Source organism: Scyliorhinus torazame, chromosome 4, assembly GCF_047496885.1.
Source record: "Scyliorhinus torazame isolate Kashiwa2021f chromosome 4, sScyTor2.1, whole genome shotgun sequence".
NCBI lineage: Eukaryota > Metazoa > Chordata > Chondrichthyes > Carcharhiniformes > Scyliorhinidae > Scyliorhinus > Scyliorhinus torazame.
In genome coordinates, this window is record NC_092710.1 from 306,755,129 (window position 1) to 306,769,061 (window position 13,933).

Here is a 13,933-nt window from a genome sequence, read left to right on the forward strand (position 1 = left end):
ATTAACCCTGTGACAACCTTTGGATTCCCCAAGAGGTACTTTATAAATTAAAGTTTGTTGCTCAGGGGCAGTACGGTGGCGCAGTGGTTAGCACTGCTGCCTCACAGCGCCAGGGTCCCAGGTTCGATCCCGGCTCCGGGTCACAGACCGTGTGGAGTTTGCACATTCTCTCCGTGTTTGCGTGGGTTTCGCCCCCACAACCCAAAGATGTGCAGGGTAGGTGGAGTGGCTACGCTAAATTGCCCCTTAATTGGAAAAAAATGAATTGGGTACTCTTAACTTATTTTTTTTAAAAAAAAGTTTGTTGCCCATTTGCATTTCCCCCTCCTTGAAAAGCAATAGAGGCACTTCTGTATGTTAAAAATTTAATCAACAAAACCTCTACAAATTTATCTTGATCAGGTAGTAAATTGGTACAAAGTCAACAAGGTACAAAATAAAAAGCAAATTGCGATTGTAAAGTATCAGTTAAAGCCCTCGGGAATTTATCTAATCGATCTTCACTATCGTGTCAAGTCAAGCCGTTTCTGCTTTTTTGAGGAAAATTAATGGTGTTTTTCACATTTCTGCTCCAGGGGAATTGACAAATCCAATGTGCTGCTAACATGGAGGAGAGAAGGTGCAACGGGAAGTGTATGTGGGGGTGGGCAGCGGGAGAAAGAGAAAGAGAGAATGGTGGTGGTGGGTGACAGGGGCTAGCTACACTCATGTGATTCATTTCAAAGGAAAAGGAGCTTTATCTCAACCGACTCGCAGACACGGTGACCCACAGCTCTTGTTTTCTTGACATTGGCAACAGATTAAAGGGAGCGACTCGACTGAGCCACTCTCTCAAAAGAAATATTGCCTGAGTTGCTTTCAAGTTACGCCAATACACTTATTCTGCTATCGTATTGGATACCAACTAAAATATAAACATTGCTAATAGTACAACAGTACACAAGGTTATTCCTACTGCCTTAAAGAACAATGTAGATATGCTGAATTTTCTCAAGTATTAATGAAAGATTTTGTAATAGCTACTTGCTTGCATTCTATTGGATCATAAAACAGTTACAGCACAGGAGGCCATCTGTTTGGCCTGTCAAGTCTGTGCTCGCTCTTCAACAGAGAGATTCTGCTAATTTCACTTGCACATCATTTCCCCGTGGCGCCCTGAAATTTTCTCTTCAGATAATAATGCAATTCTCTTCCAAAAGCCACGATTGAAATCTGCCTCTACCACCTTCTCAGATAGTGCATTCCAGATCCTAACCACTCACTGCATAAAAGAGTATTTCCTCACTGCTTTTTTTTGGCCAATCCTCTCTCAGAATCTATAGTGCAGAAGGCCATTCGGCCCATCGAGTCTGCACCGGCTCTTGGAAAGAGCACCCTACCCAAGCCCACACCTCCACCTATCCCCATAACCCAGTAACCCCACACACCACTAAGGGCAATTTTGGACGCTAAGGGCAATTTATCATGGCCAATCCACCTAACCTGCACATCTTTGGGCTGTGGGAGGAAACCGGAGCACCCGGAGGAAACCCACGCACTTACGGGGAGAACATGCAGACTCCGCACAGACAGTGACCCAAGCTGGAAATCGAACCGGGGACCCTGGAGCTGTGAAGTCACAGTGCTAACCACTATGCTACCGTGCCCCCCTCAAATCTGTGTCCTCTTGTTCTCAGCCCTTCCACTAATGGGAGCAGCATCCCTCTATCTTCTCTGTCCAGAACCCTCATGATTTTAAACACCTCTTATCAATTCTCCTCTCAACCCTCTCATCTCCAAGGAGAACTAACTCACCTTTTGTTTTAAATTAATTTATCCATGTAACCAAAACTCCTCATCCCAGAACCATTTTCTTTACTTTTTCTTCACCCTATCCAATGGTTTCATTTCTTTCATGAAGTTTGCTGCCAGAATGAGACACAAGGGGGAAGGGGGGGGGGGGGCACAAAACCGCAGGATCTACCCACGGTCTACTTGCTCGGTATCAACCAGCCTCTGGGCTTCTACCGAGGCTGCAGCCAGGCTCCATTTAGTACTGGCCCACGGCACCCAGGGTCTCCCAGGACGTCGGAAGCCCCTAGGTAGCCAGCGATAGTGCAGGGTGACCCCCCCGGCCCTCCCCCTGGAACGTGGGCATCTTAGCACTAGCAACCTGGCACTGCCAAGGTGCCTGATTGACTGCCAAGCCAGCAGGAGCACTGCCAGGGTGGCATTACAATGGTACCCAGGTGGTACTGCCACGGTTCAGGACGCAAGGGGTGCCATGCCCATGAAAGTTGGGTAGATATGAAGGATGGCGTGGGTGCACAGCAGGTAAGAAGGGTTCTCTGGGAGGTTGGAGCAGGTTGGCAGGTGAGGGTCCTGATATGGAGGTGGTGGGGGGGCTGAAGAGGGGGACACACCCCATAACAGGGTGACCTCACTTTGTGTGTGTGGGGGGGGTGACATTGCTCATGGGTGGTGATGTGTTGGGTGTTCTGGATCACAAACAGGTCACCAACACTGGAAGTGGTGCAACTCTATTTTATTATAAGGTTAACTATATTAACATACTTGAACTGTTGGTAAATGCAATACCAGCTTTAACTGTTGACCCTTGCCTGGTCCTAACCAGGTGATGCACTCAGCACATGGTGACTGTCTGTGTTGTAGGCTGTGAGCTCTGTGCTCCGAGCTGGCTGCTACTAGAATGAGCGGGAACTCTCCTGTCCCCTGTCTCTATAGTGCGTGTGCTCTCACTGGTGATTGGCTGCGGTGTTGTGTATGCTGATTGGTCCCACTGCATGTCCATCAGTGTGTGTGTGTTTCTGCACCATGATATACTGTTATATATTATGACATCTCCCCTTTTATATAAAGAATATGCGCCTGCGTGACAATACATATCGTGTAGTGAATGTACCTGATTATGTGTGTGCGTGTTATTCACATGACTATGTACATGAGGCTAATCTATTTACACGGGAAGGTGCCTGGTGCCGAGAAATAGGGTGTCACACCAACAACAAAATGAACATTATATACAAACTACTGGAACGATGAAACAGGGTAACAGAACAGATCAAAGAGTCCAACATTGTAAAACTCATAAGTCAAGTCTGAGGCGGGCGACGAATTCTGGTTGACCGTCAGGGTGGCACACCACTCGTCGTCTGGATCAATGCTGTGCACCAACAGCGGCTGGTGGTTTTGATTCGGGGACAACCTGTTCTTTGTTATAACAGCGACTCGAAAAGGCTCCCTCGGGTCCTCGGTGTCACTGCTCTGCGGGAAGTCGGAATCGGTTTGGGGGTAGGTAACTGCTTGTTGCAGGGTTCTTCGGAGGTTTATTTCATTTCCTGGTTCAATTTGAGGCATGGTGCTGTCATTCCAGGTGAAGGAAGGTTGTTTTACAGCTTTAGAAAATTTCTTTGATTTGGGATGTTTCCCCTTTAAATGGGCGTGGTCCAGGGCATCTGACGTCATGACGCGCGTGACGTAGCACGTAGGAGGCGTTTGCACATGCGCAGATAGCTGTTCCTTTACTGATGGCCGTTTTCGTGAATGCGCATGCGCGGCGTCGCGCAAGTGCAGTCCCGTTCGAAAGATGGCCGCCGACCAAAATCGTTCTCTGCTCCGGGATTTCGGCCTCGAGGTGAGTACTGGCGCTTCTCTTACCTTTCCTTGCTGGTTGGAGTGTGTTTTCCTCACAGTATTTGCCGAATTTGTCCAGGGCTGCCTGGAAGTCGCTCCTGTTTTGCCCCTTGGAGAACTTGAATTTTTTAAACATTTCTTCTGCTGTGGCACCGGCGATGGTGAGGAGAAGCTCTGTTTTTTCAAGGTCGGCCAGGTCTTCTAGTTCGGCTGCCAGCAGGAAGATTTCAAACTTTTGCCGGAATGCCCGCCAGTTTTCGCGGAGATCGCCGTGGCACTGGAGCTGCTGCGGAACCCGGATCTTGAACATCTTGCCTGGGCATCGTTGCTGGTTGTCACTGTACGCTGAGGTGCTGGCGATGCGGAGTGGCGGCGGCATGCCAATGTTCTCCATACATCAGGATGCCGGATGCTGATTAGTTGCAGGTGGGTCTCAGAAGTGCTAGTATGCAACCACTCCTTGTACCATGATGTGTTGGGTGTTCTGGATCACAAACAGGTCACCAACACTGGAAGTGGTGCAACTCTATTTTACTATAAGGTTAACTATATTAACATACTTGAACTGTGGGTAAATGCAATACCAGATTTAACTGTTGACCCTTGCGTAGTCCTAACCAGGTGATGCACTCAGCACATGGTGAATGTCTGTGTTGCAGGCTGTGAGCTGAAGCTGGTTGCTACTAGAATGAGTGTGAGCTCTCCTGTCCCCTGAATTTATAGTGCGTGTGCTCTCACCGGTGATTGGCTGCGGTGTGGTGTATGCTGATTGATCCCACTGCATGTCCAGTGTGTGTGTGTGTGTCTGCACCATGACATACAGGTGTATATTATGACAGGTGGGAGATGTGGGGGACCCACAAGCTCACTTAGAGATCGGGGCCCCCTTTTAAAATAGCGGCCCAATTGGAGTTCAGCTCCCTGGTGCTGAAATAAATTCTAAGTGTGAGCTAAACCAGCGAGAAACCTCCCCGGGCTCTAAAACGTGACTAAGTGTCCTTAGATAGCGGTGGGGAACTCGCCAGCAGAACCATCAGGTAACTCCCAGCAAACCTGCCACAGATAACATTTAGAAACCTTTCCGTTAAATCAGCCCGACGTTTCCGGACCATACATTTAAATAGATTAATATCTGTTGGAAGGTCTCCCCCCAGCGCCCCCTCCACATTATTCCCCGCTCTCAGAATATTGAAACCTTTCCAAGTTCTTCTTCTCCTGAACAACATTTAGAATTGTACCTTTTGTTTTGTCTTGCCTTTTCTTATTCTTTGTACCAAAATGAATCACTGCTCCACATTAATCTTTTGCCTCCCATGTGTTTGCCCTTTCCACCGTGTGACACACCCATGTCCTCTTGAAGCCTATCACTATCATTTTCACTGTTCACATTGCTTCCAAGTTTTGTGACACCTGCAAAGGTTGGAATTGTGCTCTGCACACTCAAGTCAAGGTCATTAATAAAGATAAAGAAAAGCAATGGTACCAATACTGACCCGAGGAAACTCCACTGTGTACCATAGAACCATAAAGTTATGGCGCAGAAAGAGACCATTCAGCTCATCGTGTCTGCATCAGCCAAATAAAGAACCTAGTCGCTCATTTTAATCACAGTACCCAGTCCGTAGCCTTGCCGATTGCACCATTTTCAGTGCAGATCCAGGTACCCATGTTTCAGCCTCAACTGCAGCTTAGGCAGTGAATTCCAGATAACTCTCTGGGTGAAAGGGGTTTTCCTCATGTTCCCTCTAATCCTTCTATCAATCACCTTAAATCCAAACCCCCTGGTAATTGGGCCCTCAGCTAGGGGAAACATTTTTCCTGTGTATCCTATCTAGGCCCCTCAAATTTTGTACACCTCAATTAGGTCACTCCTGTTCCAAGGAAAACAGCCCTAGCCTATCCAATCTCTCCTCAGTGTTGCAATTTTCCAGCCCTGGGAACATTTTGTTTTTTTTTAGTATTTTTTATTCTCCTTTTTCACATTTTCTCCCAAATTTACACCCACCAATAATAAACAATAATCAGTAACAAATATGTCAATCCCCATATCAATAACGATCCCATCCTCCAACCAAACCCCAAACATTAGCCCGCATGTTCACACAAACAAATGACAAAAAGGAATTAGTGATCACTCATAGTCGCCATTAACACACACAGCCCCCCTCCCCCAACCCTCCACCCACACGGCCCAACTAATGTTCGATGTTATCCAGTTCTTGAAAGTGCATAATGAATAATGCCCATGAATTGTACAGCCCCTCCATCCTTCCCCTCAGTTTAAACTTAACCTTCTCAAGAGTCAAGTATTTCAACAGGTCCCCCCACCACGCCAGGGCACAGGGTGGAGAGGTTGCTCTCCAACCTATCAGGATCCACCTTTGGGCGAGCAACGAGGTGAAGGCTACAACATCTGCCTCCGCACCAGTTTACAACCCTGGCTGGTCCGGCACCCCGAATATGGCCTCCCGGGGGCCCGGGTCCAGTTTCACGTGCAGCACTTCAGAAATTACCCTAAAAACCTCCTTCCAGTAATCCTCTAGCTTTGGACAGGACCAAAACATATGAACATGATTAGCAGCACCCCCCCCCCCCCCCCCCCCCGGGCAACGTTTACACACATCCTCTACTCCTTCAAAGAATCGACTCATCCTCGTGAGGTGTGCTCTGTGTACCACCTTCATCTGTATCAGCCCCAACCTTGCGCATGAGGTGGAGGCATTCACTCTCCGTAGCACCTCACACCAGAACCCCTCCTCCATATCCTCTCCCAACTCTTCCTCTCACTTTGCTTTGATCCCTTCCAGTGGTGCCTTCTCCTCTTCCAAAATAGCTCCGTAAACCGCCATTACCCCCTTCTCCAGTCCACCCGTCGTCAGCACCTCCTCCAGCAATGTGGAGGCCGGCTCCACCGGGTGGAAGCTTTCTGTATCTCCTTTCTGGCAAAATCTCGAACCTGCATGTATCTAAACATTTCCCCCTGCTCCAGCCCATACTTCGCTTCCAGCTCCTTCAATCCTGGAAACCGACCCCTAAGAAACAAATCTTTTAGTGTCTTAATCCCCTTCTCCTCCCATTTCCGAAAATTTCCATCCCACTTCCCTGGTTCAAATCTGTGGTTCCCCCGAATCAACATTTCCCTTGACCCTGCCCCCAACTCGAAGTGATGGCGAAACTGCCTCCAAATTCTCAATGAATCTATTATTACCGGACTCCCTGAGTATCTCCCCGGAGCTATCGGGAGCGGCGCTGTTGCTAGCGCCTTCAATCCCGACCCCCAACTCTCCTCCATTCTGACCCACTGGGAATCAACCCCTCTGACCCAGCTCCGAGAACATTTGTTTTTAAATCTCCTCTGCACTCTCCTGATCAATTTTGTCCTTTCGGTAATGTGGTGACCAGAACTGCACAAAACCTGCAGCAGCGGACTAGCTAGCATTTCCATTATTACATTCCTGTTTAATATCTCACCCAATAAAGGAAGGCATTCAATATGATTTCTTGTCCACCAACCTCAAGGACCTGTGGACATGCACTCCAACCTGTCTCACTTCCGCAATCCCTCTCAAATCCTCCTATTTTTTTTTAAATATAAATTTAAAGTACCCAATTATTTTTTTCAAATTAAGGGGCAATTTAGCATGGCCATTCCACCTACCCTGAAGATCTTTTGGGTTGTGGGGGCGAAACCCACGCAGACACAGGGAGAATGTGCAAACTCCACACGGACAGTGACCCAGAGTCGGGATTGAACCAGAGACCTCAGCGTCGTGAGGCTACTACTGCACCACCGTGCTGGCCTTAAATCCTCCCATTTAATGAGTATTCCCTTTCTTTGTTTGGCCTCCGCAAATGCATTACTTCACGCTTTTCCGGATTTAATTCAGTTTGCCACTTTTCCGCCCACTCAACCAAACCATTGATATCATTCTGAGGAACAGCTATCCTCTTCGCTATCAACTGCATGACATATCTTTTTATACATTGTTTTAATCATTCACCACTATTCTCTGTTCCAGTCACTCAGCCAGCTATTCACAATATATATTAATGATTTGGATGAGGGAACAAAATGTAACATCTCAAAGTTTGCAGATGATACCAAATTAGGTGGGAGGGTGAATTGTGACGAGGATGCAGGGATCCTACAGCAAGATCTGGGCAGGTTGGGCGAGTGGGCAAATCAATGGCAGATGCAGTATAATTTGGATAAGTGGGAGGTCATTCATTTTGGAAGCAAAAACAGGAAGGCAGATTACTACCTGAATGGTTGTAAATTGGGAGAGGGGAGTGCGCAGCGGGACCTGGGTGTCCTTGTGCACCAGTCGCTGAAGGTAAGCATGCAGGTGCAGCACAGTAAAGAAGGCTAATGGTATGTTGGCCTTCATTGCGAGAGGTTTCGAGTATAGAAGCAGGGATGTGCTGCTGCAGTTGTACAGTGCCTTGGTGAAGCCACACTTGGAGTAGTGCGTGCAGTTTTGGTCTTCTCTGAGGAAGGATGTTCTTGCTCTCGAGGGAGTGCAGTGAAGGTTTACCAGACTGATTCCAGGGGTGGCGGGACGGTCATACGAGGAGAGATTGACGAGGTTGGGATTGTTCTCACTGGAGTTCAGAAGAATGAGGGGGGAATCTCATAGAGACTTATAAAATTCTAACAGGACTAGACAGGGTAGATGCAGGGAAGATGTTACCAATGATGGGTGTGTCCAGAACCAGAGGTCGCAGTCTGAGGATTCAGGGTAAACCATTTCGGACAGACATAAGGAGACACTTCTTCACACAAAGAGTGGTGAGCCTGTGGAATTCATTACCACAGGAAGTAGTTGATGCTAAAACTTTGAATATATTCAAGAGGCAGCTGGATATAGCACTTGGGGAGAATGAGATCAAAGGCTATGAGGAGAAAGCAGGATTAGGCTATTGAGTTGGATGACCAGCCATGATCGTGATGAATGGCGGAGCAGGCCTGAAGGGTCAAAAGGCCTCCTCCTGCACCTATCCTCTATGTATCTATGTATGTAAATCCACCGTCCCTTTTATTCCATGGGTTTCAACTTTACTGGCAAGCCTATTACTGTTCTAAGCTCAGCCATCTTCAGCTGTTTCAACAATGACTTTCCCTCCATAACTAGTTCAGGAGGTGGAGATGCATGCTGATGAATGCACAATGTTCAGCACCATTCTTCACTCCTCAGATACTGAAGCAGTCTGTGTCCATCACGCGGTCAAAATTCAGTTTGGGCTGATAAGTAGCATTTGCACCACACAGGGGCCAGGCAGTGACCATCTCCAACAAGAGAGAATCTAGGCATCACCCCATGGCATTCAATTACATTACAGTTGCTAAATCCCCCACAATCAACATATAGGGGCTTACCATTAACCAGAAACTGAACTGGATTAGTCACATAAATATCTTGACTACAATATTAGGTCAGGGTTGAGAATTCTGTGATAATTCACCTCTTGCCTCCTAAAAACCTGTCCATCTAAAGGGCATAAGTCAAGATGGTGATGGAATATTCTCCACTTGCCTGGATGACTGCAGTTCCAACCCCATCCAATGATCAAATTGGCATTAGTCTATACAGTAATTACTGGATCAAGTTTTACTTTATAGTCGATTAATTTAAATTAAAAGCTTTCTGGGATATTCATCCCACGTGACTCCTTGTCCTGTGATGTCTCTCCCCTCCCCAATTTAGCTCCCGAGTTATTCCCATGTAGGACAGTTCCTCACTACAGTAAAACATGTCAGTATTGAAAGAAGCCAAACTATCCAATGGTCTGTGGTATTAGTGTGCCCTTCACATCGAGCTGATGCAAGTATGTGATTGAAACTTTTATCTTGTACATCGATTTTCAGTGACTCCTGAAAGAAATCACATCTACCAAAAGTGTGCTCAAGTCATCTTTTTTTCCTTTTCCCTTAGATCTGCAACTCTTTCAGAATAGGTGGGAATTATGTAAACTTTACTTCCGTTCTTGCATGTTGATTGACCCAGAGACATTTCCACAATCTGCTACTTGCCTGGATCCCTGAAAGCGCCACTTGCTGGCTCATATCTTGCCTGGAATCTGTTTCTCCACCAACACCAATCTGCAGCCTGTTTGCCGACTCCACATACAATAGGCTATTGCCTTCCTGCTACTGCTATACCCAGATTCAACAGCCTCCCGGTCTTCCTGCCCGCTTTCTCTGCATGTGCTCTTCGCGTCTCCAACCCTTTGCTCCAATAAATTATCGAGTCACGTTGGTGTGATACTGGGGGAGATGGGAGTATGAAATGCATTTGCCAAATAATTGAGGCTCTTTCCTAAGTTCACTTTGGACCATCTACATTCTTCCCTGGAGCCGACTGCAAGACTGCCGCTGTTTAAATTGTTGAGTTGCACTCATTCGAAAACTCTGCTGCTCATATCCAAGAACACACCAAGCTCCACTCAGACATTAACCTTACGCTCACCTGACCTAATTTGGCTTCCAGTCCATTAGTACCTCAAAGAGGGAGGAAAAGCAAATGAAATATCAAAACTGTTAAAGAGTTACCATAAAAATGAAGACAGCACGGACAGTAAATGTGGGTTCCTTAAAGACTGACAGGAAAAATTACTTGGGGAATAAGGAAACGACAGAGACCATTTTCATAGTCATCATCTGCATCCTTCCATCTAGGAAAGATGATGGGCATGCAGCAAATTATCCATTTCAGATGGAGTGCCTGCCTATAGCACACCTGCACTGGTGGTTGAAGAGGCAGGTTCTGCCACACAGGAAGATTCCAAGTGTCACTGTGGGTTGTAGCTTTCAGCAATGGCATCTGTTGCCAAGCCACTGGCCATTGTGGTGATGCATGCCAGCCCACAGGAGGCGTCATCGTTTTCCTGTATAGTCAGGTGTGACAATTGATATTTAAAGCCTTCATGTCATGCTCGTAAACACTCCTGAAAGAGAGCTTTGGGCATTCCAATAGTTGCTTGGCTCTCGCCATCTCACCATTCAGAAAATCCTGGAGCATATTGCTTGCATATTAAAAAGCAGGGAAAGGACCAAGCTTCTAAGGAATCAATAAAGTGCTTGTGGAATTAATGTGACGAAAAGCTAACCAATCCACTGGACCCGATAACCTACACCCCTAAGGTTCTAAAAGGGGTGGCTACAGACTAGACACATTGGTGAAACCATCAAAAATTCCATAGATTCTGGAAGGATCACAGGGTGTGGAAGGCAGCAAATGTAACGTTATTCAAGAAAGGAAGGGAGAGAGAAAACAGCATTGAGGGCCAGTTAGCCTGGTGCCAGTTGTCACGAAAATGCTGGAATCTAGTAAGCATTAGTGCAAGGAGAAAATTACAATGAGTCAACATGGCTTTATGAAAGGAAATCGTTATTTGTATATTAATTGAATTTAATGGTTTGCAGAAGGTGGTCATTAAGTGGGGATTCACTTGTGCTTTTATAAACCAGAACAAATCGAAACAGTGGTTGTTTGGGTTAGGAGGAGCATGTTTGTAATGCAAATCTCTGTAAAAAACCAAAAATATTATGCCATGATTGACTCTAGTTCTATCCTACATTACCTGGCTTTCTGGGTTAGAACAATTGTTTGATCAATCTATTGATTCAAAAATGTAACAAGCAGTACAGTTAAAGGGTATCTTCAATTTTGCCATAGACCGAAATTAAGCCACTGCATCAAGAATGCAATTTTCCCCCCAGTACATGAAATATCTGCATGCCATGTATGCTGATCTAGACATTCGGTACACCACAAGACAAAAAAAGATGCATACCAGTATTCTCATCTGCAGCTCCATCAAGCTGAGGAATAGAAAGATTAGCCATCATGCTCCGATTTCCTCGCCACTCCATCTGACCATCAGAAAACGCATTATCTTCCTCTGATGAGCAGTCACTTAAATTCTTCTCTGAAAATCTGAAACATTACTTTCTTTCAAATAACTCTGCACCAAAGATATTTCATTGCTTCAAGCATTTTCAACATCAGCAATCTCCTATTGGATTGGAAACTGTACTGGAATACGGGAGCATGGTCTCAGGATAAAGGGGTAGAGCATTTCAGACTGAGGAGGAGGAGATTTCATCGCTCAGAGGCTTGCAAATATTGGGAATTCTCTACCCTAGAGGATTGTGGATGCTCCTTCATTTATAACAGGCTGGGAAAGCCTGACTTTTGCTTTTTCAGAGGATGTTGAGGCAGATCAATCACAAATCTGCATTGGATTGCCGAGCAAGCTTGAGGGGGGTGTATGGTCTGTTCCTATTTCATATTTTCTTATGACCTGACTCACCAAATCCACTGTTCCCCAGAGTCAATGTCATCTCAAATGCTGAAAGAATGAAGATAAACTCAGTCCCCTCCCTTCAAAACCAGTTAAATTAAATTGTGTAATGATTGCAATCGGCCAGTAGAATTTCCATAAAATTGCAGGATATGTAAATTACTGGATGTCTGCACCTCACCTACATGCCTTGTCAGAGAGAAAGGACCAGTTACCAGATATCTGCTCAGTACGAAGTCTTACAACACCAGGTTAAAGTCCAACAGGTTTGTTTCGATGTCACTAGCTTTCGGAGCGCTGCTCCTTCCTCAGGTGAAGGAGCGCTGCTCCTTCCTTCACCTGAGGAAGGAGCAGCGCTCCGAAAGCTAGTGACATCGAAACAAACCTGTTGGACTTTAACCTGGTGTTGTAAGACTTCGTACTGTGCTCACCCCAGTCCAACGCCGGCATCTCCACATCACAGATATCTACTGTTCAGTGTCTAGGCACCAATTGCAGAAAAGTAAATTACTTATTTATATTTAACCACTGGTGTTATGACACTACAGAATTTAGCGAAACATCTTCACAAAAAGGACTGTATTTAGCACAATAAATAGCATTATTCAGCATAATGAGCTACTCCTGATAATTCAAAGCTTAAAAAAAAAAATCAGAATCAAATTATGCAAAGGCCCTTTTAGACAATTTAAATTGTTCAATATGGGTGAATTAAACAACTTTGAACCAACACGAGTATTTCTGTACAATATAGATTTTTAAAGCAGATTTTCAATGCAAAAGTTCAACAAGTTTCTGGCTTCAATAGAAATTTCTCCCCCTCACTGGGGAGTCAGAGGAATGGAGGAATATGGGGTTAGCAGATCAACTGGACAGGGCAGAGATTGCAAACAATTCGATTCAGCAAAAAGATAGAAGTGGAGAGGATGGCGAGAAAAGTTTGTACCCAGAGTCAATGGCGATGGCTTAGGTCAACCTAACATTGGTTGACTAAAACTGTGAAACATTGCAAGTCAACAATTAAATAACAAATTCAGGTAACATGAGAACATTGGTGTATTGCTGGTAGAGTGCTCATATTAGAGTTTATACCATACTATTCTTTTTTTGGTTCAATATTGAGGAAATATTGCCTGCAGATGGACAGGAATAAAAGGTACTCAAAAATCATTCCCAGAACGTACTGTGCTTTTCCAAGAATTTGATACACTTGATGTATAAGCTTCTTACCTCTTAGGCTTTTTGCGTATGTCAGCCCGCGCGGTTGTTTAAGGAATGTTAAAGTGTTAAACTGTAAACTGTGAAAATGACAAATGCTTCAATAAAATATTTTCTAAAAAAAAAACTTCTTACCTCATTTTCCCAACATTATCCGGAAAATCACCATCCCAACGCTGAGACATTATTAAACTGAGTTCCAACTCTTCCTTTTGAATTTCCGGCTCATTCTCTTCATCATCGCTATTCTGCTGGTAGCTACAATTTCCTGCAGATTGTTGTTGCGAAGATCTACCAGGCGCAAACGGGGATCTTGCATTCCCAAACCCATCTTCCTCTAACCCAGCTAAGAGATGCACTATTGCCTCGTCCTGACTGGCATCTATTTGAACAGTTACATATTGAAAATATTGTAGTTTGCAAGCATTAAATTTCACACACTTACAAAACTAAGTACCTTGAGGTGATTTCAAAGTAGATATGGCCATATTAGTAGTTATGGAACTCGGGGAGAGAGATTGTGAGGTTCTTGAGCGAATTGTCATAGGGAGTGACCAGGTATTGGAGATATTGGCGGGCTTAAAAGTGAACAAATCTCCAGGTGCAGAAAAATTGTGTCCTAGGCTCCTGTGGGAGGAGATTGTCGGGGCTCTAACCCAAAGGTTTAAATCCTCTTGGGCCACAGGGGAGGTGCCAGAGGACTGGAGAACAGCTAATGTGGTCCCACTATTTAAGAAAAGTTGTAAAGGTAAGTCAGGGAACTACAGATCGGCGAGTC

At 45.4% G+C, this 13,933-nt stretch overlaps 1 protein-coding gene across 1 annotated transcript in view; it reads right to left on the bottom strand.

The window, feature by feature from the left end:
• Positions 1 to 13,933, bottom strand: part of rev3l (REV3 like, DNA directed polymerase zeta catalytic subunit) — a 259,050-nt gene that overhangs the window by 102,570 nt on the left and 142,547 nt on the right. The window contains exons 11-12 of the mRNA XM_072500038.1: positions 13,291 to 13,537; positions 11,428 to 11,570 (exon numbers count right to left, since the gene is read on the bottom strand). Of these exons, the coding sequence (XP_072356139.1) occupies positions 11,428 to 11,570; positions 13,291 to 13,537 (390 nt within the window). The remainder of the gene's footprint in view (positions 1 to 11,427; positions 11,571 to 13,290; positions 13,538 to 13,933) is intronic.